The following is a 24,193-nucleotide window of genomic DNA, read 5'->3' as shown; positions in this document are numbered from 1 at the left end:
TCCCCTCTCTGGCTGGTTTATCCTCTTCTGTGAATGAAATGTTTATAACTTTCTTCTGCTGAACACAAACAAAGATTTTTAGAAGAATATTTCAGCTCTGTAGGTCCACACAATGCAAGTAAATGGTGGCCAGAACTTTGATGGTCCAAAAAGCACATAAAGACAGTGGTTAAATCCATAACTTCAGAAGCGATATGATAGGTGTGGGTGAGAAACAGATCAATATGGTGATATGCAAGAGTGTGAATCGCCAAAAACAAAAGAAAGTGAAAGTGGAGATTTAAAGTAAAAAAGAACTTAAATATTAATCATCTTCTCACCCACACCATCATATTGCTTCTGAAGACATGGATTTAACCACTGGAGTCTTATGGATTACTTTTATGCTTTTTGGACCTTCAAAGTTCTGGTCACTGTTCACTTGCATTGCACAGAGCTGAGATATTCTTCTAAAAAAATCTTCATTTGTGTTCTGCAGAAGAAAGAAAGTCATACATATATGGGATGGCATGAGGGTGAGTAAATGATGAGAGAATTTTCAGTTTTGGGTGAACTATCCCTTTAAACTTAACAGCATAACATTTGCCTGCTGATTTGCTTTCTGTTAGAATCTTTTTGAACTTGTCTAATCCTGCACCATAACTTCCCCGCACACAGTGTTCCGGTCAAAAGAGACACAACTCTTTATCCCATTTGAAAGTATTCCTGCAGTTGAAGAACTTAATCTTTGACTTAATTTCTGGTTCTTTTCTGTGTCAGTGTTTTATTTGACTACAATAATCATGAAGTCATGAGTTTTCTAGCAATGCAGCTTTAGTAAAAACTCAGGTTAGTTATTACCTTATGTGATCTGGATTGTAAAGCATCTGTGATAGACCTCATCTTAAAGGGATAGTTCACCCAAAATGAAAATTTTCTCAGCATTTACTCGCCCTCATGCCATCCCAGATGTATATGACTTCCTTTCTTCAGCAGAACACATTTGTAGAAAAACAGAAAAATATCTCCACTCAGTAGGTCCGTATAATGGAAATGGATGGTTACACGATTTGTGATGCTCCAGAATGCACAGACAATCAGCATTAACGTCATCCATACAACTCCAGTGGTTAAATGAATGTCTTAAGCGATACGATCACTTTTGGTGCAAAAAAGATCAATATTTAAGTACTTATAAAAAGAACTATAAATCATTGTGTCCGATAAGCAGCGGTATGCGCGTTCACGGAGGGCTGAGGTCACACGGTCTCCTCGTCAGAGTACTCAGGTTAAAATAAATATGGCTGTACAAAATCTTATATCTCCTCTTCTCTTAAATCAAAATCTCCTGACATCTTTGTTTAAATTTGCTTCAATTTGTTTATGGCGTTCCGTCTGTACAGCGTTCCTCCTACTCAGTTATAAACAGTGCTGCTATTCCGGGTGTGTTGCGCATGCGTCAGTTCTCGCATGAACATGCCAACGGCAATACGTCACATGAGAGACTGCATGACCTCAGCCCTCTCGTGAACGTGCATACCGCTGTTTAACAAAAGCAATTATTTATAGTTAAAAAGTACTTAAATACTGATCTTTTCACACCAAAAGTGATCGTATCGCTTTATAAGACATTCATTTAATCACTGGTGTTGTATGGATGATGTTAATGCTGACTGTCTGTGCTTTTTGGAGCATCGAAAATTGCGTTACTGTCCACTTCCATTATAAGGATCTACTGAGCTGAGATATTTTTCTATTTTTCTTCAAATGTGTTCTGCTGAAGAAAGGTAATCATATACATCTGGGATGGCATGACTGTGAGTAAATGATGAAAGAATTTTCATTTAAATTTGTTTATTTCTGTCCTCTTTCCACTGTTTTTCACTTCTCTTTTTCACTTTTCACATATTCTCTTCTCTTTGCTTTTCTTTTCATTTCACTTTCTCTTCCCCTCCCTCCAACAGTGTGAACGTAAAGAAGAAATCATCGAGAAGATTAAGCTGCTCGACATTGAGACACAGGCCGCCATAGTGACCCATATTCAAGAAGTGAGCTTCCCTAATGCCACATTCAGCCAATAACTTCTCACATATATATCGCATACTGCATATGGAGCTATCTGAGTCTAAAAATCTCTCCACACTTAATTACAGGTTACCCACAACCAGGAGAACGTTCTGGACTTGCAGTGGCTGGAAGTGGGGGAGATGCCTGCTGAGCAGTTGGACCCGCTGTCTCACACTATGGCCTTTCACCTGCGCAAACTCATAGATGAGCGAGATGAGTCTTCTCAGGTATTCCATATCCTAATATCTGTAACGACAATAACTATTCATTCAGAAGTTACACTGCACTTGTCAAGCCACTGATCATCATTGAGATGTGGATAAATCTTTGTGTGTGTGTCCTCAGTTGATCTTAGAGCTAATCCAGGAGAGGGACTACTTCCAATCCCAGCAGACTTCTAGTCTCTTGGGCTTCCCCAGTTCTGAGCACACATCCCTATCACCCGTCACCCTGTTGTCCAAAGAAGATCGGCAGCATTTAGCAGTGGACCTGGCTGACACAAAAGCCAAACTGCGTCGCTCCCGCCAAGAGCTGTGAGTTTGGTAGCTTTGTGCAGTTTACTTTTTTTTTTTTATCCCCTGCATTGTTTGCACTCAGCCTACTGAATTACAAGATATCTGTTCCAAATGGTAGAGAGCTGCCTCACTATGGCACATAGCTTTCTAACCAGTTGATTCCAATAGAGTCATGTTGCTAAGCTAAAAAATGGAGTTCATGCAGATATCTGGTAACACTTTATTTTAATGTTTCCTTGTTACACATTTACATGTATTTACTGTAGTAATAACAGACAATTATGCATAATTACAAGCAACTAACCCTAAACCAAACCCTTACCCTAACCCTGTAGTAATTACATGTTGTTAATTGGTAATAATCAGTTATTACTTGTGTAATTACGTTGTAACAAGGGCACATTAAAATAAAGTGTAACCAGATATCTTAATGTTGGGTAAAATGGTACTCTTCACGGGATAGTTCACCCAAAAATGAAAATGTTCTCCTCATTTACTCATTCTCATGCCATCCCAGATGTGTATGACTTTCTTCTGCTGAACACAAACGAAGATTTTTAGAAGAATTACTCAGCTCTGTTGGTCCATACAATACAAGTGAATTGTGGACAGAACTTTGAAGGTCCAAAAAGCACATAAAGGCATCCTAAAAGTAATCTATAAGACTCTAGTGGTTAAATCCAAATCTTTAGAAGCAATATTATAGGTGTGGTTGAGAAACAGATCAATATTTAAGTCCTTTTTTACTATAAATCTCAAATTTCACTTTCACATTCTTCTTTTGTCTTTCAGCGATTCACATTCTTTGTGCATATCGCCACCTACTGGGCAGGGAGGAGAATTTGTAGTAAAAAAGGACTTAAATATTTGTCTGTTTCTCACACACACCTATCATTTTGCTTCTGAAGATATGGATTTAATCACTGGAGTTGTGTAGATTACTTTTATGTTGCCTTTATGTGATTTGGGTACCTTCAAAGTTCTGGCCACCATTCACTTGCATTGAATGAACCTGAGATATGACAATTAATATGACAAAGCAACTTTTCTGGGACATGCATACACTATGGTTTGGAACAGAGCCAAGATCTCCTGACATTGATTTCAGTGGAGTTCATTCTCAGTGAAGTTTATTATTATTATTGAGTGACTTGTTTCTCTACTTATGTACTTTTCACAGAGAGGAGAAGACCGAACAGTTAATTGATGCCAAGAATGAGATTGGGCGGCTGGACGCAGAGATTCAGAAGCTCAAGCAGGAGGTATTGCACCACAAAGTCTTTCACACTACTGTTTAAGACTATTCAGAGACAGGTCAAGCTTTCGAGAAGTCTACAAGACTGTAAGGTGTCCCATTTGTCATTGTATGATTCAGGAGGGTCACTGTGCGACCCTCCCTTTTGCTAAGACTACACTGGTGCAAACTCATGGTGAGTTATTAACCCAACAGCCCAAGCTGAATAAAAAATCAATAAAATTCAGACAATTTGTATCATATTTGTAACTAAAACTTGAAAAAATACTACATTCTAAAATGCTTCATAGATTAATTAAAGCTCCAATCAGTAGGGCTGCACAATTAATCAAATAAATAATTGATATTACAATTACAGTTGCAGTTACAGCATTCCATATAGGTCAACTTCCATTGCGATGAAATTATCTACAACTTTATTTTTGCAGTTGTTGAGCATTGGAACCAATCATAAACATGTTTGTGTGTGAATGCAATGGCAAATCAGAGGCATTTAAAGGGATAGTTCACCCAAAAATGATGTCATGTCATCCCAGATGTGTATGAATTTATTTTTTCTGCAGAACACAAACAAATATTTTTAGAAGAATATCTCAGCTCTGTAGGTCCATACAATGCAAGTGAATGGTGACCAGAAATTTCAAACTCTAAAAATCACAGAAAGGCCATGTAAAAGTAATCCATACGACTCCAGTGGTTTAATCCATGTCTTCAGAAGCTATATAATAGGTGTGGGTGAGAAACAGATCAATATTTAAGTCCTTTTTTACTATAAATATCCACTTTCACTTTCACATTCTTTCAAAATCTGAAAATGAAAGTGGAGATTTATGGTAAAATGACTTCGATATTGATCTGTTTCTCACCTAAAGTTATTGCATTGTTTCAGAGGATATATATTAAACCACTGTAGTCGTATGGATTACTTTAATGCTGTCATTATGAGATTTTTGGAGCTTGAAAGGTCTGGTCACCATTCACTTGCATTGTGTGGACCTACAGAGCTGAGATATTTTTCTAAAACTCTTTGTTTGTGTTCAGCAGAAGAAAGAAAGTCATATACATCTGGGATGTCATGAAAGTGAGTAAATGATGAAATAATTTTCATTTTTGGGTGAACTATCCCTTTAAATGAGACTTTAGGCCTATCAGTAACATATGCCATAAACTGATGTATAAAACCTCAATAAATTAATTCAGCAACACTGTTCTCAGCTTGTTTTTGATGTGTAGCTTACATGGAGAATATGACATGCAGTTGCCCCGCACAATATAAGCATTCTAATGTAAATTATATTTATCAAAAGTAAGAATTGCAATTTACAATATCAAGGGAAATATTCAACGGAAATGATCAAGAATGAGTTTTTTCATAATCGTGCAGCTCTAATAATCATTATTATTGATCACATATGTGTCTCATAAATTTTTTAGATCATTTTATGGTGTGTATTTATGTTTTGCATTTGTGTGTGTGATTAGAATATGCAGTTGTTGGCAGAGGCACGTTCGGTGCGGGCATACCGTGATGAGTTGGACTCATTGAGGGAGCGTGCTGGAAAAGTTGATCGGCTAGAAACAGAACTAGCTCGCTGCAAAGAACGGCTCAATGACGTCCACTTCTACAAGACCCGTGTAGAGGTTACCACCCTTTTACCTTATATTACATTTCCATTTTAATAACTTGCTTCCAGCACACTGTATATAAACAGATCCAGACATCTGTGTCAATTCCTGGAAAAAACATACATAATCAGTCGCACAGTGCTTTAATCAGAAGAGCAGAAATTAGTTATTTTGTGAAGTGACTGATGTACAGCTGCATTGTGGGGCCCCTGATGTCTTTATTTCTAAGATATAATGCCTCAGGTGTCCCTGACAGGCCCCTGACTCCCTCTGTCTGCCATCTCCATCCTCTTTATCACTTTTGATCTTTTCTTATTTATTCCATCTCTTCGTCTTTCTGTCTTTTGTGTGCAGGAAATGAGAGAGGACAATATGACCCTGCTGGAGACAAAGTCCATGCTGGAGGAGCAGCTTACTGCAGCCAGGGGGCGCTGTGACAAACTACATGAGCTGGAGAAAGAGAACCTCCAACTGCGCTCCAAATTGCATGATATGGAAATTGTGAGTGTCTATTGTGTCTATGTATGCATTTATCTGTGTGTGGGAGTGATGGTTATTAGGAGTGGTAATTTTTAGGCATCTCGAGATAAAATTTTATTTTGAAGGAGTCACGATGCAATTACAAAACGATTCTCGGTGCATCAGTGTAGCTGCATCCAAATATCCATACTTCCCTGCAATATAGTATGCCAAAAACAGTATGCTAATGGAGTAGTATGTTCGAATCCTCAGTATTCATAAAAAGTACGCGAGAAATACCCGGATGACCTATTTCTGGCGAGATTCTGACGTACGGATCGACTGGACACTTAACGATCCGATAATGTCTTGGGAGATGAGAAGACGATTTCAAAACGCTGGATTTAAAAAAACGGCGAAGAAACGCGAGTCGGACGGAGTACCTACCAGTTGTTTCTTGTGCTTAGTTGGTGCATGTTTAACAAAAACAAAGTAGTCTATTTTTGCGGTTGTTGTTATTACATCATAAATTCGTGTCACGGGACAATGCTCACATTCCCGGATGAAGTATGTCCATAATATATTCATAGTACTCACATGCATACCTAAAGAAAGTACTGTTTTACAGGCCAAGAAGTGTGTCCTTCATCAAATACAGTACATATTGTGACAGTACGTGATTTTGGATGCAGCATGTGTCTCAATCTTTCAACATCAGCATAGGGGCGCAAGTGTGTACCCATTGCTAATGTATGTGGAAGCTTTGTTCGAGGGTATGAAAACAACAACAGGCTGATTTTCCACTAAGTCCAGAAGGAAACTTGAAATATTATTTTAATTTAAATATTATTAAAGATTTCCTTTTACAGTGGCATACCCAAAATTTAAGGCTTATAACTCAAAAGAGAAAAAAACAAGGAAGGTCAAGTGTTTGGTATCATTTTAAAGAAAACTTTTCTGTTTTTTTAATGACATAGATTATGATAAATTCTAAGACTCTTTGCAGAAGAAACTGCTAAAAAAAAAAAAAATGTTTTCTTATTTTTCTGATTTTACTTTGTATATCTCAGGGTGTAAATAAGGTAGCTTTTGTTTTGTTCCCAATCATGTCACCTGTAACTGAGTAAAATTTTGTGTTGATACGACAAAGCAATCAAAAGTTATAGCACTACAAACATTAAAAAAAAAAGAATTTATCCTAGTGTCCAAAAAGTCACCAAGTGTCCAAAAGCCTCTCCAAACAAATAAAACAATAATTATACATAAAAACAAATTACACAACAATGACTAAAGGTATGCTCTCTCTCCAAAGCATGCAGGAATGAGTAATGAGGTTTCATTCAGTTCTGTTCTGTGTCATTTGAGTCATCATTGAGTCTGTGTCATATACTTGACGCCATCTCCTGGTGGCCATATGTAATTACAGTGAATGATCCTCTCTGCCCATATTTGGATGACTTGCACCTCTGGCTGTAGCTATCGGAATCCTAATACGATTGGTTTAGTGTTCCATGACACTGGACATCATACTACATCATTTCCAATGAAGTCATCTGATCCAGGAAAGCTAACGTGTTTGTAGCCAGATAGCACATTATGTGCCTTGTGCACATTGTGCTTCATGTGGATTATCTAATGATCTTTGCATCCAATTATGTTCTATGTGGGCTCGTTGTAAAGATAATGTGAGATTTTATTTTCCATTTATTTTCCGTGAAGTTATAAGCGAAAATGCGGCATATAAGCAACACCTTTTTACATGTAACATGTATGTCAAAGACATTTACTTTTTGCTATTTTTTTGCTATAACTTGCTATATTTTTGTCTGTGGTTGTATTCCACTCTTTGAGAGCTTTCCAAAAACATATGACACATGGCTATTTGATCAGTTTGATGTTTTTACCGATTACAATAATATGTGCCGTGCAAATTTATCAATAAATTATCAAAACGGAACCCGGGTTCGGCTCGGGACCCATCTTTATGATAGTAGCCCGTGAAAGGAACAGTGGCACGCTCCTTCCCTCCGTAGTGCTAGGGTTGTCTCCTTGGGCAAGAGAGAACAACCCTCAAGCCCCCCCTGCTAGGGTTACAGCAAAAAGTTTTTTCCATCACTCTGTAAAGACCTGGAGTGTAATAGATCCTTATTATCCCATTTCTGTTATAAGAAATAAGGAAAAGGACGACTCATTTGCCATGAGTTGCGACCCGTGTCGGTGGAGGAAGAGATCCTGGTCCCTGAGAAATGTGGTTTGTTGCAGCTTCCACTATTTCAACATGGTAATTTGGTTCCTACTTCACCTAGGCGCGAGGTTGGAATGGCTCGATCCAATCAATCGGCTGGTCAAGACATGCCCTGGGAATACTCTGTGATAGCTGAACATCAAATATCTCTCAGATTCCCAGTAAGCATTGGCTAAGGGTCAATCAAGTAAATTGAGCAACTTGTTGGTATCAGTTGGTATCAATTTCAAACCCTATGTCATGAGAAACTGACACGGTTTCCAGAAGACAGCCCAGATACTATGCAGAATTTCAGTGAAACGCTCATATCTATAGTTAATGATACAGTCCCAAAAACATCTGTAAATATAAAACATAGACGACTTCCATGGTTTGATGATACATGTAAGGAATCTATAAAAGAGAGGAAAAAAACTGAAAGACTGTTCTTCAGACATCCATCAACTGAAAATCTTATCAAACTCAAGATGAGTAGAGCACGAGTAAGAATAATTATAAATGAAGTAAAAAAGGAAAGCTGGAGAAGATTCGTTTCCAGCATGTACTCCATCATACAAAATATGGAACCTGATATGAAAAATGAAGGGAAAAAACAACGGTCAAACAGCATGGCACATCAAACAGCACGGCACACGGCACACTCTTGACTTCAAAACAAGAAATTGCAAACATTCTAGCAAAAACTTTCGAAAGCAATTCATCTATTGAGAACTGCCTTCCTTTCTAGCTCAACAAGAAAAAGAAAAGATTAACTTCGGCTCCAGTAACACAGAGCCATACAACCAACTATGGAAGAAGTAATGGTAATGAACAAGCAGACAGAGCTGCCAGAGAAGCACTATCTACTGAACCAGTAAAATGCCCTATACCTTCCACTGATCTGAAACCAACTCCGAATGTATATATCAAAAACAAATGGCAGTCGGAGTGGGATCAATGTTTAAACGACAAATTACGGGAAATAAATCTTGATGTTGGAATAAGATATGTGTTCCCTTTTAATAATCGCTGGGATCAAGCCATTTATACACGATGCCGGATAGGACATACAAGACTCACACACCAATTTTAACTATCAGGAGGAAATTCACCAAAGTGCTCATCTTGTCAGAACCCACTATCCATTAAACATATTTTACTGGACTGTCATACCTCTACACATCTGAGGAACCTGTGTTATTCAGTTGATACTTTTGAAAAGATTTTTAATCAAGTGAATCCAAATTTAGTTTTAAGGTTTTTAGGAAACATGAATCCTAAACACCTTATTTAACTCTATTTTTAAATAACTAAACCTGGCTCCCGCCATGAATATAGCCATAGAAGCTGGCATGGCGTAAAAAAAATGAAAGAAAGAAACAAACAAACATCAAAACGGAACATTTCTAATTTGTTTGCAAATTTTAAAGCACTTGTTCAATTTTGGTCATAATGCCTACATGCATTGTAAAGTACACTAGCAACTGTCTTGCAACTTCCCAGCAACCACCCAGATCACCATAGCAACCACCTAGCAACTGCATAGCAATGCCCTAGTAACACTTTATATTTTCATTTTCATAACCACCAAAAACACCCTACAAACCATAAACCAACGCCCTAGCAACCATCAAGATCACCATAGCAACAACCTAGAAACTGCATAGCAATGCCCTAGCAACCATCCAAAGTTTTGGCAGCTAGTTTTGCAGGGGAAAGCACCACTCACGTCATCCTCAGAAGTAAAAAAAAAAATTCTGATTATGACTTTTTGTGCATCAATGCAGAATAATTTGAGAAAGCATTACAAGGGATTTGTTAATCTTTTCCCTTGCCCTGGCCTATATAAGATCAATGCATTTTGTGTGTTTCTCAGGACAGGGATAGTGATAAGAAGCGTCTGGAGGAGTTGCTGGAGGAAAACATGTTGCTGGAGATCTCTCAGAAACAGAGCATGAATGAGTCTGCTCACCTGGGCTGGGAGCTGGAACAGCTGGCTAAAAACAGTGAGGTCAATGAAGGTGAGTCCAGAACAGACTCTTACAGTTCAGTTTGAAACCCTCTGAGATACTGTCTGTTTACTCCTGAACATAGATTCTGTGCTAGGCTGTACTGTATGTGTAATTTTAATTCAACCTAACAACCTTTAGAAAGCACGAAACAAAGAATCATAATGACTTTGGGTCAGTTTGTTCATTTGTTTGTTTTTAGAACCGTGTGCAAATACTCCCAATTCAAATACTCGTTATGCACCACAACACAACCTTGCCGTTGTTTCATGCAAAATGCACAAGGGCCAGTAGTGATCTGCCTTCTCTCTTTTTGCCTTTTGGCCCTTGTTCGTCTTGTCTTAAAAGCACCTCAGTGTTTAGCAGAACTTGTGCTGTTAATGGAGGTAGTGATCACTGAGGTTTTGAAATAACAAAGATGGCATATTTATTGACATTAATAAGGTCCAAGGAAAATTGATGTTATCCTGAGAAGACTGTCAAAGCTTTTTGGAATATCTCTAGCCTCAGGCCATGTGTAACTTTTTAGGGAAACACATATACACATTTTTAATGAGATGCATTGTTGACACTGCCGGCTAGCTTTCATCATTCAGGAATGCTTTGTGTTTTTATTGCAATCATACACATGAACATGCACAAAAACAAACGGGATATACTGAAAATAAAGAAACAATTTGGGATTTTTCAATAACCAACAGCAAAATCTAGAGAGCAGGGTTGCTGCAGGTATATACACATACACAAATATACACACATGATGCAATACTGTTAAAAAGATCATATAAAATGTAAAAAAAAATTTTTTTTACACAATATTAACTCAAAATTCACTGAAGAATATTTAAATATAGTCTGTGCTACGCCAAACAGAGCTGCAAAAATAAAGAAATATTAAAAGTAGAGGTTGACTGATAGTGGATTTTACCGATAACTAAGTTGGGCAGTACCTGCCGATAACCGATTAATCAACCGATAGTTTTTAAAAATGATACTGAATGAAAAAGTAACACTCAGAGTAAAATAGTGCTGAACTTTATTACAAAAATAAACAGTACTGACTGAACCATAAAAATGTAATGTACTTTTTTAGATATAAATGTATAAATATTAATATATATGAACTAATTTGAATGTTAAAATCAGCTGTTTTTAAATTGACATTGTTTCCTTAATCCATAAGAAGGCGCAATAAATACATAAACCATTCAGCACCATTATATTGTTGCATAGAACATTCCTATCCTGCTGTTAAAAAAGAGCATTTCATTTTCAACTAATGGGCATAAAATAAATAAATAACGTTTTAGTCGGTCCATATTCTCAAAGGTTAAGTCAAAAGTAAAATGAGGGGGGAAACACTTCAGTTGACAGTTCACATGGTGTTACACATGCACTGATTCCTACTACTCCAGACTCAAGCTTCATAATAACAGCGAAATACCACATTGTTTTTTATTCAGTACAGTTGTATGTAGAGCAGCAATATTCACAGATAGTGGTATTCGGCTAAACTCGGTGGTGAAGCGGTTCAGACAATGAGCCCAGGCCACGTGCTGTTCAAACAGACAGAACACAACAGACTGGAACTGAACGTGAGGATCTCGAGACACACATTTCCAAGTTGAACATCTTTCCAGACAAAGCATTTAAACAACTCATTGCTTAATCTGAGAAACGCTTATAAGAGAGCAAGAATGTGATCGATCTGAAGTCATCGTTTTACAGTGAGGATAAAAAAATTAATTTAAATCAGATGCGTTTCTGATTTGTTTATACGTTTCTCTCGGCTGCATGAACATATTAATTTGCTTTCTCAAGTCACTAGCTTTAAATATGCAACTTAGCTGGCTAACGAATGCATAAACATGATCAGCTGGATATAAACTAATCCAAATAGATGGTAACAGATTGTAACAATTGTGACATTTAAAAATTTGGGTAGGGCTTGCGTGTATTTTTGTCACATTTTTCTAACCGCTTGAGGTTAGCTTTAATGTTAGCGTCCTCTCAGCCTTGTCGGCAAACATACTGCTGTTCTCTATTAAGATCTCGAGACACACATTTGCTGATCTAGTCATTTGCTGATATAGTCATATCATTACTATATAATGATTTGACAACGTGTACTGTAGTGTACTGTATACATACCTTTTCGTTGTTGTTTTAAATCTGCATCTGAAGTGTTCCGCTCCATGCAGATTGTAGTCTCACGTGTCAAAACAAACAACACAAGGCATCAGTGAAGTAATAGTTTTCATTTTACTTCTAGAGGTCGCTCTCATATTGTATAATGACAGCGGACCCTTCCCAGCCACTCCAGCATCGGACGCAACGGGGAAAACTATCCGTGCGGACTTTTGCCGATAACCGATAGTTCCAGAAATCTGTTATCGGTGCCGATTAATCGGCAAAACCGATATATCAGTCGACCTCTAATTCAAAGGCATATACTTAGCTGTTACTCACTATATTTTTGTCTGTGGTTGTATTCTACTCTTTGAGAGCAAAATCCCCCGTCTGCCATTAGTCGAAAAACAGAAAGTCCCACCCAAAATGTATGTCAACGGTTGCGCCAATGTTGCCATATCGGGCTGATCTGGATGCCCAACAAAATATTTTGAAAGTGCCAAAGTATTTCCACTTTTCAGGAAAATTAAAAACGAATGTCTTATAGTTGTCTCTGCATATTATGCTTGGCTATGAGAAGGAATTTTAACATTGAAAATATTATGCATTCTTTGATATATCGTTCTATCACTAATAAATAATTTATTAACATTAACATAATTTTTTGTTATCGCCTCAATAGCCCGCAAGTCTTTTGTGTTTGAGCTGAATGAGTCAGCATCCAGTCGTCTGTTAAAGCTGGAGAAGGAGAATCAGTGTCTTCAGAGCACCATCCAGGAGCTGAGAGAGGCCTCCGTCAACATGGAGGAGGGTCAACTACATTCACTGGAGCTGGAGAGAGAGAACCAGAGCCTCAGCAAGAAGGTACTGCTCACCTCCTTATTGCCTTTGTCTGTTTACTGACAGCAAATAATAAGGCAGAATGCTGATTTGTACTGTGCTGTGTGTTTCAGTTGGAGCATCTGCAGTCCCAGCTGGACCAGGAGAAACAGACAACTCAGGACATGGAGAGCCTCAGAGAAGAGCTGCTAAAGGAGAAAAAGAGGCTGGAGAAATCTCTGGAGACACTGCAGGAAGATAAAGACAGACAGGTAAAAAAAAGACAAATTGACCCATTCTGTAACATGTTGACCATAACATTCGTTGTTACACAATGAAATACACTCACTGAGCACAGCCAATCCTGTGGCAGCAGTGTAATGCATAAAATCATGCAGATACGGGTCAGGAGCTTCAGTTAATGTTTACATCAACCATCAGAATGGGGAAAATATGTGATCGCATTGATTTCAAACATGGCATGATTGTTGGTGCCAGAGTATATCTGTAACTGCTGATCACCTGGGATTTTCACGCACAACAGTCTCTAGAGTTTACTCAGAATGGTGCCAAAAACAAAAATCATCCATTGAGTGGCAGTTCAGCAAATGGAAACACCTTGTTGATGAGAGAGGTCAACAGAGAATGGCCAAACTGGTTCGAGCTGACAGAAAGGTAATGATAACTCAGATAACCACTCTGTACAATTGTAGTGAGCAGAATAGAATGGCGAACCTTATGGCGGATGGGCTACAACAGCAGAAGCCAATGTTTGGCACTTTATTAGGACAAAAGTGTTACTAAAAAGTGCTCAGTGAGTGTATAATCAACATAACCTACAATGCTAGCCATCTTTGATAAAAATCTGCGAAGAATACATGCAATACTGTCTTAGATTTTTGGCCAAAAATTTTTATAATATTGCATAATTTTGCTGCCTAATGTCTGAAACAGTCTTTGTGTCAGGAACTTGCCTGTGATGCCTAAAAATGTTACCTAGGTGGGCAGCTCACCAGTTCTTGAATGGAGCATATATAGTTTTTGCAAAGATTTCTATGTTTACAGGCTAAATATGTGTGTTTGTTAGATCTCAGAACTGGAGCAGGAGAAGGAGCATCTGACCCAGGCGGTGAGCTCACTTCGGAAGCGTGCTCAGGTGAACAGCGAGGCTCGTGTGAGGGAGGTGGAGACAGAAAACCGTGTCCTCCACCAAACCATTTCTGAAACAGGTGGTAAACTGGCTCGCATGGAGGCCGAGAAACGACATGCCACTAAGGAGCTAGAGTCTCTCCGGGAACGAGGAGAACGCTGTGAGGAACTGGAGAGGGAGGTAGCTTGCCTGGAACGAGTCCGCGAGCAGATGCAGCGAGAAGCCACCTCCCTGAAGATCAGCAGTGAGCGTGCCGAGGCCCTGGAGCGCGAGAACGCAACTCTAGAGCAAGACAACCGCCGGTTGAAGAAGCTCGCTGACACGGCCCAGAATGTCAGCATGCGGCTGGCTGTTTTGGAGAAGGACCACCAGCAACTTGAGAAGGAGAACTTGGAGCAGCGGCGTACACTGGAGACCCTGCGACCAGCCACTGCTCGCCTGGCTCAACTGCAGCAGGAACATGCAGAGCTAGAGCGGGAACATGAGGAGATGATCCGCACCCTAGAGGAGCTCCGTTCCCAGGCCAAGAGGAGCGAAAGACTGGAGATGAACTGTAGCAGCCTGAGCCAGGAGAACCAACGGCTCCAGCAGACCCTGGACAACAGTGCCACCAAGATCCAGGGGCTAGAGGGTGAGCTGAGGCACAACAAGGCTGAAATGAAGGATCTGCAATGGGAGCTGGAAGGTCTGACCCAGGCAGTGACACGGGCAGAGGTTGTGGAGAAAGAGAAGCGAGGAATGGAGCGGGAACTGGGCCAGGTGGAGAAGGAGAGGAAGCAATTGGAGAAGGAGTCGCATAGGTTGAGACAGCAGTTGGAGGTGAAGGAGGCAGCACATGAGGAGAGCTGCCTCAGACTGGCCAGCATGGAGAAAGAGAGTACAGCTCTCAATAAAGAGCTAAGCCGACTCAAAGAGGCCACAGAGAGACTCAAAGAACTAGAGAGAGAGAACAAAGACCTACAGAAACAGGCCACCATGGATAAGAAGACTCTGGCTACGCTGAGGGAGGTACGACACGTAGTGTATTTCAGCCAAAGAAGAGCTCTGAGCTTCATGTACTGGAATTGAATGTAAACGTGGTTTTGTGAATTTTGGTGCATAGGATCTGGTGAATGAGAAGTTGAGGGTGCAGCAGCAGTGTAATGAACTGGAAAAGCTGAGCCATGAGCTGGAGAAGATTGGCTTGAATCGAGAGAAACTCCTACAGGAAGAGCACAGTTGTGAAGACAAGTGAGTGATCAAGTTATTCAAAGGATAGTTCAACCAAAAATGAAAATTCTGTCATCATTTGCTCACCCTCATGTTGTTCCAAACCTGTATGACATTTCTTTTACTTTGGAACACAGCTCAAAAGGAGAAATGTAAAAAAATTTTGGAGCTGCTTTATTGCAATGAAAGTGATTGGGATTGCCGAGCTCCAAAAATGAACAAAACGCCATAAAAATATCATAAAAGTTGTCCATACAACTCAAGCGCTATAATGCCAAGTCTTCTTAAGTCATATGATAGCTTTGTGTGAGGAACAGTCTAGGGATGAGTACTTGAGTACTCTGAAGTGACAGCAATGTTCGATCATGAAAACAGTGATCGATAATGATTATGCATGACATGACTTTTTACAAAATTAGAAATTCAGTGACAACTATACACAAACGTGTCAAAGAGGTCTTCAAAACGATTTTCAACATAACACGACATATTAAAAACGCAGTGGTGTTGGAGTCTCTGGTTTAAGCCAACCACGGTTTGCAAATACACGGTTCAGCCAGCTATTACGAAACAGTGGAGCACACATAAGATAATTATGGTAACCTGTAGGAAGAGCAGAGAGATGCGCTTTCTGAGAAGTTTTGCATTGAGTTGGCCAGCGAGCCTTCACATAATGACAAAATATGATGCATTATATTTTGATAATTACATCTTCTGTAGGTTTTGTTACAGATTACGTCATAACAGCCTATAACAACAAATAGGCGAGAAACTGGAACAACGAGATGCAATGCAGCAGCCAAAGACATGTCTGACATATACTGTATATACATAGACATGTCTATGTTACCCCCCCCCCCCACCCCATTCAATGCAAGTGAATGGTGGCCAGAACTTTGAAGGTTCAAAAAGCATATAAAGGCAGCATTAAAGTAATCCTTATGACTCCAGTGGTTAAATCCATATCTTCAGAAGCAATATGAAAAGTGTGAGTGAGAAACAGGTCAATATTTATGTCCTTCTTTATTATAAATCTCCACTTTAAAGGTCCTGTCAGTGATTTTTTATTTTTTTATTTTATTTATTTATTTATTTTTTTATGAAATGGTATGCAGAAAATATTTCTTCTCCCTGAAAGATGTCACTGAAATAAGTGCCGTAAGATATCTCTCCGGCCTCTGTGACAGCACTAGATTGTGTAAAGGGTAAACAGAAATGTTCCCACGGGCCTCACACACATTCATTGATCAGCCAATCAGAAGACTTTGATGTGCTTTTTGCACGTTCTAAGAGTGTAGTAGAACTATCCCTTTAAATTGTGGTTATTATGCCATCAGAAGACTTGAAAATATAACACACAAACTCCTCCTTTGTAATTGTAAGGAATAAAGTAGCATAAACATTCTCCCTTGGAGAAGTTAGGTAAAAAAAAGAACATCATACAGTTTTCCAACGACATGAGGGTGAGTAAATGAAGATGAAATTGTAATTTTTGGCTAAACTATTCCTTAACAAATCTTTCACTGGTCATGTCGATGTTTTGATTGGTGATGTACATGAATGGGGTCTTGTAAGATCCTATAAAGTGTGTATTGTTTGTTTTGTGGATGCTGCCTTTTGAAAGGTGTAGCAGGTGAGTTTTTAGACAACCGGCAATTGTGGTGCTTGCATTTCAGACGTTACTAACACTACATTTTAGCTTCTTTGAGTTACAGTTCTAAAGTATTTTTCTATTCTTTTCTGTTTTTACAGCACTGTGATGCATAGGCCTGTTATAAACTCTATAGAGTCTTAATGTGGCTATTAGGAGCTGTGCTGTGTGTAGTGGTGTGTTTGTAATTGTTTCTTTAATATTGAGGCCAGAGTATGAAGCAATTACAGGCCCAGCGTTTAGAATGTACATACTCCACTTTGATTCGTTTTCACTGAAACTCCACCTTTAACCTCTTTATTGACTGAATGGAAATGGCAGCATTCCTCGCCTGCTTATAGTGTAGTGAAACGCTAGCTGGTCTTAATCGCTAAAAATGTTTGAAAAAATGTACTATTCTTATTCACATTCCACTGGGCTTAGTAATTCTACCAAGACTGAGGTTTTGGTGTGTTTGTAGGTCAGTGTTCCTGTGAGTGTGTATATGTGTGTTTCAATGATGGGTGATGTTGAATTCCATACATCTTTAACCTAAAGCAGTTTTTGAAATCTATCTTTACTGCTAAAACATTAAACTGATCATTTTAAGTAAAAAAACAAAAAACAAAACATCTTCACTCAACTGATATTTTAATATTTGTGCTCTAGACTGTAGCAGATCGAATTGTAGCACAAATTCAGCAAAAGGTTGAGTTGGTATTGCTTTACCTGTCAAATAGGGGTTCGATGCAGCAGGGAGCTGGTGATACGATATTATATCGATATCTGGGTCATAATACAATAAAACTACTGTTCTTTAAGTTAAGTACTGTATTGCTATTCAAAACATTGATATATTCTACTGAATGTGATTCTGAATTTAGCTAAAGCCTTCTATTCTTTGCTTGTTCTGAGTTTGCATTTTGGCCATTAGAAAATCACTTCAGTATTGCGAGGTAAAATGTTGCTCCCACCTTAACTCGCACAAACAACCAAAAAACAATAGCTTAAGGCCTCTATTTCTGATTGGCCAGATTCTTGGGCTCAGTGACATTGAACACTGATATGCTGATGCTTTGCTTTCTCGTCCTTTAGTAAATATAAAATCCTGGAGACAAAAATTGAGTCGGCACTGAAGAAGACTCTGGAGTTGAGAGAAGAGAAGATTCTGAGTCTCGAGTCTCGCCTGGAGGAGAGCTCCAGCTTAAACCAGCAACTTCGCACTGAACTCACCACTGTAAGCACCCTCCTTCCTTATTTTCAAGCTTCTTCAAGCTACATGTATGACAATAAAAAGTATATATGCCAAAAAAGGGTGACTAGTCAGTAAAATATGCAAGTCTGTGATAGGTTGCATCTGATATCAAGAGTTATTGTGAGTTATTACATCCCTTTGCAAGCGCGCTAGTGAAATGCAGACAGTTTTGTCCTGAAATGTGGAGGTCATTTCCTTTTTATGAGTGATCTCTCTTTCTCTCCAGGTAAAGAAGAACCTAGAGGCCCTAAAGCAAAGGCAAGAGGAAGAGGCGGTGCACTCTGAGATCTCCCAGCAGACTTTGGGACAGGTCAGACAGAGCACAGACAAAGTGATGTGGGAGACGGAGCATAGGGAGGCTACAGCTGAGCTCCTCAAGCTGAAAGACAGACTAATCGATGTTGAAAAGAATGTAAGAAAGCACATTTATACCAAACCAGCCTGGAATTTTACTCTTCTTATTATTATACAATAGTATTATGTTAGATCTTCAGTATTGTGTCATACCTGTGTAAACACCTTCTACAGAATGTTGCCCTGCAAACTGAGAAGCATCTTCTGAAGGAGCAGCTGAAGCAGCTGGATTCTCAGAATGCACAGCTCAATGCTCAAACACTTGCACTGCAGAAACAGGCAGCATCCTTACAAGAGTACACAACCTCACTTCACAAAGAAACTGCTAAACTACAGGTACAATGCACAGGTCTAAATTTGTTATTGAATTAATTACATGGTATGCCGATTAATCGCAATTAATCGCATATATATATACATTTGCTGAGAAAGCCCCTCAAATAAAAATAATTCAATATATAATGATGAAATAATTCTAAATAGTTATATTTAAATAATTACGAATAAAATATTCAGTATATATTATAAAAAATAATACAGATAATTAAAATGATCTGTAAATTAAAAAAGATTTATTTTGGCAGACGAGTAAAGCGTTGATAAGACAATACAAAAAGTGGCTTTAGAATCCAATAGATTGTTTATTTCCATATTACTGAACATAATCCATTTTTCAATTTAATTGTCAATCAGTCCAAGATTTATTATACGGTTGTCTAAGTACGCGTCAATGTACACCTGCGTCAAACGGACGCTTTAGGAGCAGATGCGTCGCGTCATAAATATACTTTTTTTAGGTTGCTGTGCCAAGTTAAACATAGTTTGAAATTTAGAAAAACAAGTCTTGAGGCTCCCTGCGTTTGGATTTGAGCTCCATGCAAGAATGCGTCATCTTGTGCTGTCTGCTGTCAGTGAGTGTGGTTTGTTCTCTGTACAAGGTGCATGTTGCCTATACAGCTGGAGTTTTGCTTACTGCCCCCTGGAGAAAACAGGTGGTACTTTAAGCTTAATTTGCTTTGATGGTAGGAATATTCCTTATTACAGTCCGGGGACATGATTAATTATGCCTACTTTTGCAGAGGCTGATAACCGATTAATCCGGCCGATAGTTTTTAAAATCGATTTATAGAATGTAAATAAAATGTCTTAGTCTTTTTTTACTATGACATGGACATACTTAGACGCCATAACATTTGGTTTATAATGCGGGACTTTTAACTGTAAACAAGCATGAAACACACTGAAGACTCCTATTTTGAATTGACGGAGCATATAACGTCCTGGAAAACCTGGAATTTTGCAAAGCAGTTTTCCAGTCATGAAAATGTCATGAAAATGATAAAAGAAAATACCTTAATGTCCTGGAATATAATTATTTGCACTGCAATATATTTTAATATATTAAAACTGTGTCGCTAACAAGGTTTTTGTTACATGTACAAAAACATGGGAATGACTGGGACTCGGAATAGGTGTCAAATATAAAAATATTTGTATGGTTTTGTTACTGCCAGCAGCTTTACATTGTAAAACAACATCAGCGGTTGACTGTCATGAACAAAGCCCTCTACCGTACATTCTCCGCTTATCCGTTGTCATCTATGCTTTGCTCTGAGGGAATAGTTTAAGTAAGTATTGATATAATGCAAAATATGATTTGTTTGTTCTAACATTCTTGTAGTGTTAACTTGTAGTTGTAAACTTAAAACAGTGGTCAGACTGCTGATCTTTTTTTAATGAATTCACACCCCGCAGTGGTAGCGTGGTGATGCGGCCTTTACACCTCGGGATGTGAATTCATTTTCAATAATTTAGCAATCGGAGTTTGCTTATATCGTGGTTACCACATGTAGGCCCAATGATTTCCGCGATGTGGAAAACACGGATGGAATCACGGAGTCCAGTCATAAAAATTTGCTACAAAACGTGGAATGTAACAGAATGGACATACTGTATTTTGGAAAAAAAGGAATGTTTGAATGCACAATTAATCATATTTAAATCGTGATATGAAGCAAAAGGCTTTGATTTAATAAAAATAAAAAATTCTGCAGCTACTGTGTGCTTCAAAATGAATGTGTGAATCCAGCCCCTCATACACTGAAAACATGATCATGATCATGCGGGCTCTGTGTGTATAGTAGATGACAAAGCAGAACGCTCTGAAGTGTGCAGCACATACAGACTATATACACTGATGAGCCAAAACACTATGACCACATGCCTAATATGCTGTTGGTCCTCCGTGTGCCGCCAAAATGGCGCTGACCCACCGAGGCATGGATCCATCAAGACCTCTGAAGGTGTCCTGTGGTATCTGGCACCAAGACATTAGCAGCAAATCCTTCAAGTCCTGTAAGTTGCGTCGTGGAGCCGCTGTGTATCGGACTTGTTGGTTCAGCACATCCCACAGATGCTCATTTGGATTGAGATCTGGGGAATTTGGAGGCCATGGCAATACCTTGAACCCCTAATCATGTTTCCCGAACAATGTGTGCAGTGTGTGCGCATTATCCTGCTGAAAGAGGCCACTGCCATCAGGGAATACCATTGCCATGAAGGGGTGTACCTGGTCTGCAACGATGTTTAGGTAGGTGGCATGTGTGAAATTAACGTCCACATGAATGGCCAGACCCAGGGTTTCCCAGCAGAACATTGCACAGAGCATCACACTCCCTCCACTGGCTTGTCATCTTCCCACAGTGCATCTTGGTGCCATCACTTCTCCAGGTAAATGGTGCACATGTACACGACTGTCCACGTGATGTAAAAGGAAATGGGACTCATCGGCCTTCTTCCACTGCTCCAAGGTCCAGTTCCGATGCTCGCGTTCCCATTGTAGCTACTTTCGTCGATGGACGGTGTCATCATGGGCACTCTGACCGGTCTGTGGCTACGCAGCCCCATACGCAGCAGGGTGTGATGCACTGTGTGTTGTGACACATTCCTCCTGTAACCATCATTAAAATTTTCTGTGACTTGTGCCACAGTAGACCTTCTGTCAGTTCGGACCAGACGGGATAGCCTTCGTTGCCCTCGCACACGAATGAGCCTTGGGCGCCCAACACCCTGTTGCCGGTTTGTGCCTCCTCAGACCACTGTCGGTAGGTACTTACCACTGTAGACCGGGAGCACCCCACAAGCCTTGCCATTTCAGAGATGCTCTGACCCAGTCGTCTGGCCATAACAGTTTGGCCCTTTCAAAGTCACTCAGGTCTTCACCCCTGCCCATTTCTCCTGCATTCAACACGTTGACTACGAGAACTGATTGTCTGCTTACCGTCTAATCTACCCAGACCTAGACATGTGGCCTTGTTAGGAGATGATCAACATTATTTGCTTCACCTGTGAGTGGTCATAATGTTTTGGCTCATCAGTGTATGTGTTTATTTAAATCACAGCTTTTGGGGTTTAAATAATCACACTGGGCCATGTAGAGAACTGCTTAGCCGGAGGTGAGATACTGCCATCAAAAAACACACAGACACACCAAAATAAAAGCTCAATTTAAATGGATGCATGAGGGGGAAAAAAAGACAAAAAATAATTCTACTCTTTATACTACAGTAAAAATAATGCAATGTTATGTTCAATTTTTTTTTTCATTTGATTAAAGTTTTAATGGATTAATTTAAATAGATACCGTTTTAATAATAAAATGTAATTAAACTCTTGAATACGGAATTCAGAAACTTAACCATCCAATAACCATTATATACTTCATGACCTCTCATGTGTTTTTAATATTACACCACTTGGGCACATAAAATGTCCTGGAAATATCCTGGAAAATTGTGCCCTAAAAAGAGTGGGAACCCTGATAGCAGTTTGCTAAATCCCACTTAGAACACCTTAGCAGCTGCATAGAAATACAAAAATTTTACAGAAATGTAAAATAAAGTTTTTTTGATTCTGTAAAACATTCAGATATTGGAAAAATCCTCTTTTAGATGTCTTAAAGTTCAGTTTTTCACCGTTGCCTTTTTCTGCTTGTGTTTAGGTGGAAAACTCAACACTAAGCTCCCAGAGTTCATCTCTCATGGCTCAGTATGGAGCTTTACAGGCCCAGCTGCAAACAATGGAATCAGAGGCCGAGACTCTCCAGAAACAGCGCGAAGAGGCGTGTGCGGCCCGCGACCGCGTTGCACAGGACCACGATCGCCTGCTCAGCGTGCACGAAAGACAGGCAACCGAGTATGAGCAGCTCATCGCTCAGCACACAGCTCTGAAGAGCAGCCAGAGAGCCCTGGAGGAGGAGCACCGTGCACTTGAGAGCAAGTCAGTCTCTTTACAATCCTTCCTGTCTAACTGCTCCTGTGAAATTCATACCTCATGCATTCATTTGCCATCCAACTGTACAACATAACAAAACGGCCACATGCAAAATAAAATACTAGCATATTGTTATTAAGTATATATTGCAGTACATACTGTGTACTGTCTACTAAAATAATATTATGTGCAGTATGTAGCAAGAAATCTTTTGTATACTACATTGTTGTTGAACCCAACACACAATCAGCCATAGAACAGAGTGGGTGACCTTTGTTGACTTATTGACATACTATAGATGGCAGCCAATGCATCTTTCTGTCTTCTCTTTGTCTGTGTGTTAAGAGTGTGTGTAACAATAGAGTAATGAGCTGTGTCTGGTCTGTGTGGAGATGCCACAATGACTCCACACCATTAAGACTGTTGACAGTGACAGAGGCACAAGGATGACCCTTAATAGCAAGTAGCAGTCAGGGTTTAGGGCTAGTAAAAACTCTTCTCTATAAAAAGATTATTCTGTTTTAGTTCCAATTATTCAAGGTAGAGTTTTATCATGATTATACCCAAATGTTTAGTAATGAATAACATGTTCCTTGGCATTAAGGCCTGATCCTGTTTTCTTGTAGTACTGTATATATGTTTGAATGTTGGGGTTTCAGTGATACTAATGAAATGGCACCTCTGGGAAAGGGAGTGGTTTTTAGAGGTGGGTCACAGAGGAAAATGACTGCCCTTATTTTTATCCCCAAACATGATTGGGTGCACACACACACACACACAACTCCACTTTAATGCACACTAATCCCCTCACGTGTGCCTGTCACACTAATTTTTCCATGGTGCAATGTGGAAAGTTGTCTCTTTTGTTAAAGAGAGGAAAAACACGGTTTTGCCTCTTAATTCTCTCTCTCATAAATAATGCAGTAGTGTGTCTCTCAGGGCCTCAGCTGAGGGTGTCACCAGATGGTTGTCACGGGCCCAATCGGCTATAATGTTAACCGGCTTCAGCGTTCATGTCCTACACTCCACATGTCACACATACTCCCATTTCCTAATTACTTTATTTATTACAGTTTTTCTATGCAGTCGCTTTGGCTCATTTTTTTAAACAGTCTTGACATTCTCAAACCTGTAAGTGCAATTGTCACAACTGTTTTATAGGACATCACAACTCTAATGCATGTCTGCAAATGTAGTAACTTGCCCAAAACATTTAATTCATGCTTCAAAACCTAGTTAT

At 39.3% G+C, this 24,193-nt stretch overlaps 1 protein-coding gene across 1 annotated transcript in view; it reads left to right on the top strand.

Moving 5' to 3' along the window:
- Positions 1-24,193, top strand: part of ccdc88c (coiled-coil domain containing 88C) — a 112,899-nt gene that overhangs the window by 52,462 nt on the left and 36,244 nt on the right. Inside the window, exons 6-20 of the mRNA XM_051722212.1 lie at positions 1,944-2,027; positions 2,133-2,273; positions 2,392-2,579; positions 3,742-3,823; positions 5,299-5,457; positions 5,797-5,943; positions 10,002-10,146; positions 12,947-13,128; positions 13,218-13,355; positions 14,171-15,241; positions 15,336-15,463; positions 18,168-18,309; positions 18,554-18,739; positions 18,856-19,017; positions 22,682-22,959. Of these exons, the coding sequence (XP_051578172.1) occupies positions 1,944-2,027; positions 2,133-2,273; positions 2,392-2,579; positions 3,742-3,823; positions 5,299-5,457; positions 5,797-5,943; positions 10,002-10,146; positions 12,947-13,128; positions 13,218-13,355; positions 14,171-15,241; positions 15,336-15,463; positions 18,168-18,309; positions 18,554-18,739; positions 18,856-19,017; positions 22,682-22,959 (3,233 nt within the window). The remainder of the gene's footprint in view (positions 1-1,943; positions 2,028-2,132; positions 2,274-2,391; positions 2,580-3,741; positions 3,824-5,298; positions 5,458-5,796; positions 5,944-10,001; positions 10,147-12,946; positions 13,129-13,217; positions 13,356-14,170; positions 15,242-15,335; positions 15,464-18,167; positions 18,310-18,553; positions 18,740-18,855; positions 19,018-22,681; positions 22,960-24,193) is intronic.

The sequence above is a fragment of the Myxocyprinus asiaticus genome, chromosome 17, assembly GCF_019703515.2.
Source record: "Myxocyprinus asiaticus isolate MX2 ecotype Aquarium Trade chromosome 17, UBuf_Myxa_2, whole genome shotgun sequence".
Taxonomy (NCBI): domain Eukaryota; kingdom Metazoa; phylum Chordata; class Actinopteri; order Cypriniformes; family Catostomidae; genus Myxocyprinus; species Myxocyprinus asiaticus.
The sequence above is the reverse complement of the archived record's forward strand: the minus strand, read 5'-3'. Positions and strand labels throughout refer to the sequence as shown.